The following is a 13,059-nucleotide window of genomic DNA, read 5'->3' as shown; positions in this document are numbered from 1 at the left end:
TGGAAGTGGTTGTTCAGCGGGGGCGGTCTGTCGAGGAGTCAGACCAATGCAGATTTCAGGTCTCGGAAGGGTAGATGTGGTCCTCTGTAAGGGATTAAGGATTCGTTCTCTTTGGGTTTGGAGAGTTCTGTTAGGGTTGGTTTCGGTTGCCTTGGGAAGGCTGTGGTATTCACGGGATTGTGGTTGTGTTGCTCAGGTTGCCTGGTATGCCGGGAATGGTAGTGAATGATTTTGAGGACGAAATCTAATTTAAGCGGGGGAGAGTTGTAACGCCCTGTTTTGAATCAATTCCTAATTCGAGGCTTTGTCTCGAAGAGCGGTCATCATAAAGATTAGGGCCTTTGAAAAGGTAAGATTTAGGCCCATTTGGATGTGGGTAATGTAGATATGTGACCTAATAGTTCGGTTTGCACTTTGGAGTCAAAGGGTAAAATGGGAATGTAGTGTTTCAAACTTCTTTTATGAATTATGGATTTTAGTTCGATGTGTTTTAAGTCAAAAGTAATTAGATAGGGTTGTAGAGCTCCTCAATACCTTTATGTGGATATAAAGAACGTCGAAAACTGAGTTAGAACGAAGAAGTTATGACCGTTTGAAGTTTGGGTGGTTTTGGGTCAAGCTGAGTATGTTAGGCGTACAAAAAGGTGTACGATGGGCGTACTAATGGAATCCTGAGTACGCTCAGCGTACCAGGAGTATGCTGGGCGTACACAATCAGTTCCCAAACCCTATTTTCGTGGTTTAAGCCCTATTTAAGATCCTTAACTCCCCCAAACCCACTTCATTCTCAGCCTCCACCCCTCCAACACCCCTTTCATGAAACCCTAACATTATATGATCCTTGTGAGCTAAAAGAATGTGATTTTGAGTGCTTTGGAGTATGCATGGTGCACCTTGGAGAAGAAGGAACTTCTTATAGAAGTGTTGGTTGCATTGGAGTTTGTAGATCTGGACGTTGTTCACCTTGATCTATCTTTTAAAGGTATAAAGTTTGAATATTGATGATGCATTTGTTAGATCTAGCTAGTTTTGGATGTTATGCGCTTTTGGTCATTTTAGTGCATAAAGTTTAGATCTTGAAAGTTTGTGACCTTGTTATGGATAAAGTTGGAAACTTTATCCATCTAAACATCATTGTGATTCAGATATGAAGGTTGGAGACTTGGACTTAATGAACTAAGTTGAAAAAGATGCACTTTTGGTCCCATTTAATGCTTAAAAGTCAGATCTTGGTGGTTTGGACCATTCTAATGGATAAAATTGGAAACTTTATCCATTATGGAGCTTTTAGGATCCATAAAAATGTAATCTTGATCCTTATATACCTTCCATGAGAGTACCATGATGTCTTAATGCATTAATAAGTTAAGGTTTTAGCTTTTGGACCTTTTCTAGACATGGAAAGTCATAAAGGTGGAAACTTTATGACTTAGAATGATGTTGTGGGACTAGATCTGAGTGTTGGATGAAAGGACTTAAGAGATTAAGCGCTTAATGGAAAAGTGCCATTTGGTCGGGTACACCGGGCGTTCCTTCGAGTACGCTGCGTGTACTCGTATGGGGTCCCGATTCTGGTTGGTAAGTATGCCATGCGTACGAGCTGAGTATGTTGGGCATACTCAGCCTGAAGTTTGATTTGTTGAATTTGACTTCCGTTGACCGTTGACTTTTGACCAAGTTTGACCTTGGGTGAAACTTGAGGGGTTTGGCCTATTAACTAAGATTTTATCTGGTTCTGGTATTGATAGCTCAGAAAGCCGGCGGGACAGCAGCTAAGGATTTCTTGCAGTGAACTCCAGCAGTGTGATGTGAGTTACCTTCCCGGTATAAGTGGGTCGAAGGAACCAATGTCGACCCACTAGTAGTTGTTTATAGTAGAGATGATTGTCTTTGTGATAATTGTCTGGTTTGCCACTATCTGTTGAGATTTATGTGCTTGTATGCTATGTTATGACGTGGTAGTGGTAGGGGTGAAGTAGACCCCGTAACCGATCGAAAGAGACCGAAGGGGTAAGCCAGCACCCAGATATGCTAGGCAGTATGTGATCTATGTGCTTATATGCTAGGATATTATGTGGTAGTGATAGAGTGAAATAGACCCCGTAACTTGTTGAAAGAGACCGAAGGGGTAGGCTAACAACCTGATATGCTAGGCGGTTACCGGTTGATAGAGACCGAAGTGGTAGGCTAGCATCCGGATATGCTAGGCCGATGTTTGTTGTATGATGGGGGAACTCACTAAGCTTCGTGGTTACGGTTTTTAGTTTTGGTTTCAGGTACTTCTTCTTCAAAAGGAAAGGAGTCGGCATGATCGCAGCGCATCACACTATGATTTCCGCATTACGAGATCTTTGGGAGTTGTACTCTGATATTACTTTTCTATGACATGTTTTGGGTTATTTGAAATACTGGTTTTTGATTATGAAATGAGTTGACACTATTGATGTTTCATACTACTGGTTTTTATAATTATTTATTCAAAAATGAAATTTTTGGCTCTAAATTTTAGGATGTTACACATTACACTTTTTTTCCTTATCTATTTGCCACTGAACTATTGAAACTGTTCACATTTTACCCTTATGGCCGGTTGTTACCGGTCATAAGGGTAAATGTGAACAGTTTCAATAGTTCAGTGGCAAATAGATAAAGAAAAACCTATCGTACTCTACTCATTCTCTTGCCGAACGGACGCAGGAACAATGTCAAAAGAAAACTACACTCACCATCGGCTGCCATATCCTCCCGTACCTCCATCTTCGGCCACACTTCCAGCCGGCGACTCCACCTCTGGCCACACCAGACAGCGGCGACTCCACCTCCGTCCACTCCTCCAGTCGACGATTCCATCTCAGGTTCAAATTTCGAAATCCATCTCAGCTTCGATTTTGTATTTTCATCTTCGATTTATGCCTTGTTTTGGTTTGTTGAATACATATTGTTGAACGTTATCTTAATTCTACTAGATTCTCACTTGATTAGGTGGTGATTTCGAATTTCTTGTTTGCTACTGTGGTGATTTCAAAATTTTCATTGAACTTGATTAGGTTAGATTTCTGATTGTTTCAATATACCAGGTTAGATTTCTGATTGCTTCAATATACCAGAAGCTTATTATAACGAAAAAAGGAATATTTGAGTTTGAGTTTTTGTTTTCTGATTAATTCAATGTCGTCTTTTTCTTGTTTCTAAGTTTGAGCTTGAGTTTCTAATTATAACAAGCAGGTGTAATTTTTCTCTTGTCTGTTTCTGTTATCCCAAAATCATACAAATTGATGGTATATTTATGTTTTCAGATGTTGTTTTTGGTCAATAGATACAAATGTTATTTTACAAGTTGATGCAATTGTTAGCAGAAGATGACATCAGAGAGAAGATAACGGTCATCGAATCAAAGCTATTCCGAATGTTACTTATTTTCTTTTGTTTTTGAAAGAATCTATTGTTGGTTTTGTAGCTAAAACATTGTACCTATGATATTGGTTTTAATTCGTGTCCGCCTCCCTCCATTCTACGTCATCGCTAGCTCCCCCTCTACCTCTGGCAGCTTCGACAACCCTGCTTCTGCCTCCGCCATCTTCTGCAGGTAAGGGTTTTGATTTCCCTTTCATCTAAAATCGAGTTCAAGATATTGGGGCTGTTTTCTTTTCTTTTGAAAATCGAATGATGTTTATCTGAAATCATATGCTGTTTTCTTTTCTCCTTTCTATGAAAATCGAGTTCAAGATATTCAGTTTGTAGATGTAGATGTTTAGTTTTTTTTTTTGTTGAATTCGTATGTGGTCTGTTCTTCCTCTGAAAATCGATGTTATGTGTTAAAATCGATGATGAAGTTGTAATGCTCTCCCCCACACCCGATAAAATCAACTACTTCTTATTGACATCAGTGATTTTTTGCTGAAATCGTTGATGAAATCTGGAGTTTATTTATTGATTGTTGCTAAAATCGGCTATTTTCTGTTTTTGCTGAAATTATTTGATGGAGTTATGTTATGATGCTAAGGAATCTGTGATGAAAAGTTTATGAAATTATTCTCTAAAGTTGATGAAATTAAATGCTGATTTTGCTGAAAAGTTTTTGAAATTTAAAGTTTGATTGATGAATTGGTGTATAGTTGTGTTTATATATACAGTTAATGGAAATTATAATGTTTCTTTTCTTCAAAAGCTTCAGAATTTAGTGATAATTAGGTGGGGGCAGATAAGTAGGTATGTGTTTTAAGATGTGATTAAGGTTGGAGATTATGAGAAATCAATGGATTGCTCATATTTTTTTTATTTGATGATTCTTTGACCCCGTGTCCACTTGAGTAATCTTATGTGGATAAAAGTTGTAATGTTTCTTGTCCTCAAAACCGTGTTATGGAGATTTAATTTATAGTTGAATGTGTTCTTTGAAGCACAAAAAGAACCTAACTATATTTCCTTTAGTTTGTCTATGACACATAATGTTAAAGTAAGAAGAAAAAGTGAGTGCAAGTCCAGGTATTATGCCTCATAAAACTAGGCGTGAATGTGGTAGTGGATTTTCAAGTAATAGATTTTCCTCATTAGATGATTATGCTTGAATTGGTTTAATTGATCAACTTCCGGTTGTTATTATGGTCTTTAGATTAGCAACATTTGTCCATTCCTATGTTCAAGAACATATATGATTGTATTTGTATACATTATTTCATTAACTTTTATATTGATAATCTTAGGAGTACATTGTTTATATTATTTTGTATGGTGTATATGTTTTTTTATAGTTATTCAAGAAGTTGGTTCAGTTATTTTATAAACAAAAACATTGAATTCAACAAAAATAATTTAGAAGGGTAAAATGATCATTTTATAATTCAGCGCAACAATTCAAATGTTCCAACCAAACAACATGTTAAAAAATTAAGCACTTAAAATTTTAGATCCTCTTAAAAATTCAGACCTCTTAAAAATTCAGATCTTAAAACTTGAGATTCTGCCAAACAGCTCCTTAATTATTGTAATATGAGATTGAAATATGGAGTTGCAGCCGAGGCTTTATCATTTAGACGATGTTATAATTTTATAAGGTTAATAGATATTCTTTTGAAAATTTGAATTTTGTTTACCGGATAAGATTTAGCTTTTTTCTAATGCACAATCTTGTTGTAAATTTCACAATATGATTTGTACGACTTAAAATTCAGCATTTGACCAAATATGATTTATAGGGTATAATATATATATATATATATATATATATATATATATATATATATATATATATATATATATATATATATATATATATATATATATATATATAACAATTCATAAGATATAAAAAATTCATCACAATTATCAAACAAATCATTAAAATCACTACCTTGGCTAACACAATGTTTATTGAATGATCTCGATAAAGAATGAACAGTTTCTTAATCTGTTCCTTCCATTTTCTATTTTAAGCACCCAAAATCATGTTTAATGTCATAAATAATTAACAAATAGTACTCATTAAATAAGAATACAACCTAGCTAACTCAATAAATTTTTTATTTAAGTTGTGAGACAAACATTTGGAACAAATAAGTAAAGTGATATGAAAAATAGAAACCAAACAAATACGAATACTCTAATTAACCATTAACTACTCTAACAATTAAACATTTTTTATATAAAAACGTAAACAAAATATTAAGAGAAACCTTTCTTCCATTGCATATGCTTTTTATACAACAGAACATGCGTACCAACGTTTTTAAGTTTCGTGTGTTTTCAATCAAGAATTAACAATGATGCTCCAAATGATGTAATGATTATAAAATTTTGATAGATTTAGGGGATCTTAAATGAATACCCATTTGTGTTTGGGTATAATATGTGTGTGGTCGACCTTTACATATATATGTCCCATGACGTGGGAGGTCTTTTAGCAACACCCTAAATTTATTTATTTTTTTACCTAAAACCTTGTAAATAATTGACCTATATCATTAAAGTGTCTAAATGTAAAATAGTCATTGAAATGAGAAAAAGGTGAAACACAAGAAGTTTTCAAGATGCAAATTAAATTAAAACACAATTATTAATAACATCATAAAGAAATATAGATAAATCTTACCTCCAAATCATTCAATTATCTACAATTGCAACAAGAAATCGAAACAGAAGAAACCCTACAATATCATATTGAACATCAAAATTTCAGAAGAACCCCTAAAAGATTCGAAATACTTGTTACCTTTATAAGCTCTAACTGAAAGAGTCGGGTTTATCGTCTTGCGATTGCATCTTCATCTTCTTTGACTTCGGGTTGCAACCTATCATGTGTGCATTATTATCGTCTAAACCCTGTAAAGTTAGATGTCTCCTCATCTTCCTTGAAAATACACCTTTCTCTTGATTTTATGTTTTACCACCTTATATTTAGGCTACCACCTTGTCTCTCGTTCACATACATATTGGTTCCTAATACATGAGATATGGTTTAGATTTAGGTCTAAATTAATTTTATTGCTAAGAATTTTTCCCCTATAAATAGTGTTGCCATGGGTCATTGTCTAGACGGCCTAGCTCTGTCAATGTCTAACTTCACCCATGCTCTACTTTTATCTAAATCAACCTCTAGACCTCATGCTCATCAACTGTAACAATCTCAATCCCTCCTTGCCATAATTGTTAGATGTCTCCTTTAGGTATTTTAAAATCAACACAATATTCATTTTTTCAAATATTTTTAGTGAGAGATGCTCTTCCCAAATATTTATGATAACCACAATATTTGGTATCATGTTCATCATTGTCTTACCACATGCACATCATAATATCCTTATTTCCATAATTTCCATTTTCTCTTACGGGTCTTCTGTGTCGGTCGACATTTTGATCCATATAATATAGCTAGAGTAATTGTAACGATATATATATTCCCTTCTAGTTTCAACAGGACTTTATTGCCCTACACTACACAGTCTACACTAGTTGTCGTCCTTTATGTAATGTGTAACACCATTCTTTACCTCTCACTCCTCATGTATTGTAAACCACTAAATACTTGAAACTCTCACGTTAATGAAATTCTTGCAATCTAATACAAACTTCAACTCCCTCGTCATTATGCCTCCCATTAAATTGTGTCACATATATTCCAACTTACGTGCAATATTCTTCTACTTTTTCATATATATTCACACTTACATACACCACACGTAAATGCCATCTAATTATATCTAACTTGTAATCGATATAAATAAAAATCCTCCCTCCAAAAAAGAAGAATATAAAAAATAACTAACTTTTATGATGTAAAAAAATACTTATTACAACATTATAAAAATATATTATTATTCTATTAGCTTAGTTTTTGAGTAAAACTAAAAATTTCTGAATAATACTACACTTTTATATATATATATATATATATATATATATATATATATATATATATATATATATATATATATATATATATATATATATATCATCAAAGTAGTTATATGAGGTGAATTTATTATTCATTTCTGCTATTTTCAAACAAAAATATCTAAAAGCAAATCACATTACAAATTTTTTAGCATATAGCAAAATAAGAATTTTTTTGGAAATAGAAATTTTGTCTTTGGTTATAACAATTTATGTTTATATTTTTTCCTTTCAAAATTTTTTGATCTAACCGTTTTCATCCTTTATTATTTTATAGTTAAATTATTGGTATTTTATAAGTTGTGATTTTAGTCTTACTATATTTTAAAGTTACATTTTTTATTCTTTAGTTTTTATTAATATTACTTTTTATTCATTTACGATATTCAATGTTTCTAATTTATTTAAACAGTATAGACTTTTATGATATTTCTTTTGGTATTAACTCTCAAAATTTATACATATTGCACAAAGCAAAACACAATTTCAAACTTAACTTTCGTTCGTCTCCTCTATATGTACTTGTTTGGATCAAAACTTTATTTTGGTATTTTTGTAGTTCATTATAATCATTACTGTTTTATATGTGAACTGATGGTATTTAAAAAAACACATTATATATACAAATTATAGTATTTGGTTAAACTTAATCTCATAAAAGACCTTATATTTTGTGTTTTTTCCGGATTAAACATCAACTTTATTTTTTTGCTTGAAAAAACCTTGTATTTTCATTTTTTCCTAAAAAACCCCTTAACTCTGTCTTTTTTTCCGAAAAAAACCTTCAACCTTCTAATTGTTTCCAAATAAATCTCAACTTTTTTAGTTTTCTCGAAAAAACCATCACATTATATAACTTTTTTTTGGAAAAAAATGATTAAAAGGGCCAAATTTGGAAAATGTTTTTTTAGGCAAAAATAAATTTGAGATTTAATTAAAAAAACACAAAAGATAAGATCTTTTATGAGATTAACTATTTGCTTGAATTTAACTATTTTAATTCGAAAATCAAATAAAAATAACCAAAATCATTTGATTATCCAATGAAATCTCTCTTTTCTAATAAAAAATATTAAACTTGCCGCTTGTTATTTTTTATATAATTTATAATTTCTAGTCTTAAAAATGACACATGTTTTTTTTCTATGATTTTAATTCAAATTTAAATCTTTATGTCCTCTAAAATTAACATTATTAATAAAAATTTTGAAAATTCAAAATGTTTGGTTATGTTTATGCAAGAGGGCGACCATTGTGCGATGGTGGTTATCGAAAGATAATTACCGGTATTCGAGGTCAAATCCGTCTATTCAAATTTCAATGCGAATAATGAAAATACCGCTTGAAGAGTTCATAATGCTACTTGTTGGTAAATCCAACAACCATATAATCTGCTGCAGCTTGTCCACCTCTGATTCATTATGGCATCATCCATCCTACAAGCGTTGATGTGGGTCGTCGCATTATCGCTGTGCATCTCTTCCACTGAGTGTTTAACTGGAGACTCGATCATCGAACATAGTCAGTCTGTAGACGGTGGCTTGTGTTTTAATCTCATCGGACCTTCTGGTTATAATTGCTTAGAACACACGGTGACTTATCTCTCTTGCTCTCTCAACTTTTCCGTTTATATACAACTTTACATCGATTACTGAATAGTGTATTTAATACTCCAAAATGTTGTCCTGATTCAGATTTTCGGAGAACACTACGGTGACAGAACTGGAAAAACCTAACTTAGTTTGATTGTATAATGGCAGCACCTTTTCCTGATTGTTCATTTGTTCTATATTCCATTGCAGAATGTTGAACTCCTGGCCTGTTATCCCGAGAGCAAATGTTATTGAGAAAGGATGTTTTTGTCATTTTAGACTTTGTGTGTAATAGCAATTCCTTTTCCTGATTGTTATGCATTAAGTTCATTTTCTCCATTAGAGAAGCTTGGATTGAGAATGTCTAATTTAGGGTATGCAACTCAGGAATATAGTCCATACTGTGAGTTTCACTTCTTAATTGACTAAAACTGAGTTGTTTTGAATTAAATTAGGTATTATTTGATAGTTACTTAATGTGCTTAGTCCACTATCTACTCAAATATGACTGGCACAGGGGGTTCTCTCCTTTTATCGATTTTGTTGAGAGTAGTGATATGATACAACGAGAAACTTAAGCAGATGGGTATTTCTATATTTGGATAAATATTTATAGTGAATGAGGCTTGATTGAATCTCAGAAACCGACTATTTGTCACATGTAGGCTTTATCTACTTATAAAAAATTAGTATTGAGACATGATCTTTAAGAATTTGAATTGATGATTCTTCAGAATATGATACAAGGATACATATGTATAAAGGTAAAGGGTAACTATATCGTAAATATAAACTAAGAATAAGGCTAAACGAGAGAGATCTCTTATCTTATGGAATCTAATAAAGACGAATATACAAGAAAGGAACTAGAGTTCATTTGAAGGATTTGCAAGGACTCTTGAGGTGATTGTGTAGAGCATTCCACGGATCATGCTTGTGACCTAATAATATGTTTGGATCAATTTCTGTGTTAATTAAATAACAGACTAACTTTCCTTATGTGTGTATAACTTCAGGCTCAAACAAAGGATGGTTTCTTGTTAGGGCTTCAACGCGTGTCATCAGGCATTCTAAATTTGGGAGCACAAACCGCACCTCCAGTTTTACTCCTACATGGACTCTTTATGGTGACTTCACCACAAATTCTTAATTTACAACTTTAATAATTATGGAATATGAACATTAAATCATAACTATATTACAAAATAAACTACATTTTAATCAGGGTGGTGATGCTTGGTTTATGGATTCGCCAAATGAATCATTGGGTTTTATCCTTGCGGACCGTGGTTTTGATGTTTGGGTTGGAAATATCCGTGGAACAAAATGGAGCCATGCCCATGAATCTTTATCAAATAGAGACAAGGTAACACATAGATTATGCTACATTTGTATACACTTTTAGTCATTAATTTCAAATATATGCTAATTGCTTTTATTTTTGGGCTTGATTTAGGAGTTTTGGGATTGGAGTTGGGAAGAGATGGCTCTTTATGATCTTGAAACAATGCTGAGTTATATAAATTCCAAAACTGGCTCCAAAGTTTTTGTTGTGGGACATTCACAGGTTTTAATTACACTTCAACTTTATTTTGTGATATAAAATTACATTGCTAATAGTCTCTATGTATTCCATTCTCTCAGGGAACAATAATGTCATTGGCTGCTTTTACTCAACCAGATATTGTTAGCATGGTTGAGGCTGCTGCTCTTCTTTCTCCTATATCATATTTGGATCACATCACATCTAAACTCGTTCTTAATCTTGTTCATGTGTATTTTGATGAGGTCTCTTTTTTTATTATTCAAATTCATTCGAATTCTTTTTTTGTTTTTGTTTTTTTTGTTATTTCATACGTAAAAGTTTTCTTCACAGGCACTTGGGTTACTTGGAATGCATCAACTGAACTTGAAGAGGTTAACTATTTTTCCATTTTCCATTTTCTTATTTCTGAATATTTGAGTGTCTAGATCAATAAAATGATGCTATATATCTATCTACACTGTTTCAGTGACATTCTCACAAACATGATAGAGTCTGCATGTGATGGGCATTTAGATTGCAGTGAATTATTATCACCCCTTACAGGTTGTTCTTGTATTAATTTAGTTTCTAATTTACTAAATTGGCCAACTTGTTTAGCTATGTTGCTGATTATTTTAGTAAATTACAAAAATTGTCCCTGTGCTTTCTGATTTTTACCATGTTTATTCCAAAATTGAAACCTTGTTTTAGTTTGGTCCATGAGATTCTCTAATTTTTGTTCTTATCTCAAGGCTCCATGGACCAAAATCGACATGAAACGTTATATTAAGGATGAAAAATGAAAAAAAAAAAAAGATTTCAATTTTGGACAATGGTCAAATTGTCAAAGCACGGGTACCGTTTTGTAAAATAAAAGGATATAGGAGTAAGTTACAAAAATGGTCTCTTTGCTTTCATGTTTTGACCATGTTTAGTCTAAACTCTAAAACTGGAACCTTTTTTAATTTTGGTCCTTATTTTAAGGTTTTCTATGGATTTGGTCCTTATTTCAAGGATTCATATGGATTTTGGGACAAGGTTGTCCGTTCTAGGGACCAAAATTGTTTTGAAACCTTAAAACAAGGACCAAACTTTCATTTACTCTGCATGTTGCAGGTGAAAACTGCTGTTTTAACAACAGCCGTGTGGATGTATATCTTGAATACGAACCTCATCCTACATCTGTAAAGAACTTGAAACATCTTTTCCAAAGTCTGTATCTGTTTCCTAATTCCTTATTATTTTTCAATTACATCCAACATTTTATATATACTTTCGTGTGACATTTGATTTTATATAAAATTTTCTTGATTTCCAGTGATACGCAAAGGTACATTTGCAAGGTACGACTATGGAAGTATAAAGAATCTGCTACAATATGGAAAATTGAAACCACCAACATTTGATCTTAGCAAAATCCCAGAATCATTGCCTATTTGGATGGCTTATGGGGGAAACGATGCTTTGGGAGATGTGATTGATGTGCAACATACACTAAAAGAATTGAAATCAAAACCAAATGTTTTGTTTTTGGAGGATTATGGCCATATAGACTTCTTGTTAAGCACAAGAGCATATGAAGATCTTTATGACAACATGATCAACTTCTTTAAGTCATGTGGAATGTCCAGCTAAAATTTCTACTTTTGGAACCCAAATCTTTAGCCAATACATGTATAGATGTTCCAAGAGTTTGTTTTAGGAGTTGTAACTTACGCAATAAACTTATATAGATGTGATAGAGGAGAATAAAGGGGTATAATATATCTCAACATCGATAATATAAAGTAAATCAATTTAAAGTAAAGTACCTAAAACTTGAACAAATCCTATCAAAGTAACATTAGTTATGAATCTACTTCAACTTTTTTAATTTATAATTATATGCTTAAAAGGATATAGATTGTCTGCAATTTCAACGAAGTTTAAATTCTTATTTTAATTCTTTAATGTACACTCCATTTTGTAGTTTTGTAAGAGATGGTGATTTTTTTTTCTTTCCTTTTACATGAGAACAACCACCTCCCATGCATTTACCACATGCACAAGTTTTTTCCACCAATAAAGTAGTTGCAATTTATTTGGATTTGTTAAAAGATTTCATGATATTTGCATTAGCTTTGACATTGACATTACTTGTTTTGCAACAACATTGAAACATTAATGCGTGGAAATGACGTGGGAGGGAACTGAAGAGTTATAATTTTTTTTCTTTTTAAAAAAAAAATATAAACTAATATAATGAAGGAAATAAATTTCAAAAATACAACTTTGGTAAGTACTTTTCCCATTAGTACCTTTTGGGTATAAACTCTAAGAAAACATGTTTTTTAAGAATGAGAATTACTTATCAAGGTAACGATCTTTTCGTTTTGTTCATATCTGAGTAACTTCATTTTTTATACACATTTAGGTAACAAACTTTTTGAAAATGTTCACATATAACTATTATGATCAGCTGTAGCAAGTTACAACCGACAATAATGGTCATATGTGAATACTTCCAACAAATTTGTTACCTAAATGTGTATAAAAAAACGAAGTTATGTAGAT

General features: G+C 32.4%; 1 protein-coding gene across 1 annotated transcript; it reads left to right on the top strand.

The window, feature by feature from the left end:
- The first annotated feature begins 8,810 nt into the window (after positions 1 to 8,810).
- LOC145116364 (triacylglycerol lipase 1-like) lies at positions 8,811 to 12,247 on the top strand. The gene is made up of 9 exons (XM_079052703.1): positions 8,811 to 8,981; positions 9,998 to 10,108; positions 10,207 to 10,347; positions 10,438 to 10,548; positions 10,626 to 10,769; positions 10,858 to 10,898; positions 10,994 to 11,070; positions 11,623 to 11,718; positions 11,825 to 12,247. Exons 1-9 carry the CDS (start codon positions 8,811 to 8,813, stop codon positions 12,139 to 12,141), a joined length of 1,209 nt encoding a protein of 402 aa, XP_078908829.1. The 3' UTR covers positions 12,142 to 12,247.
- The last annotated feature ends 812 nt before the right edge of the window (positions 12,248 to 13,059 follow it).

This window comes from Lactuca virosa, chromosome 5, assembly GCF_052849685.1.
Source record: "Lactuca virosa cultivar CGN04683 chromosome 5, Lactuca_virosa_CGN04683_v6, whole genome shotgun sequence".
Taxonomy (NCBI): Eukaryota; Viridiplantae; Streptophyta; class Magnoliopsida; order Asterales; family Asteraceae; genus Lactuca; species Lactuca virosa.
Note: the sequence above shows the minus strand (reverse complement) of the source record. Positions and strands in the feature narration are given on the sequence as shown.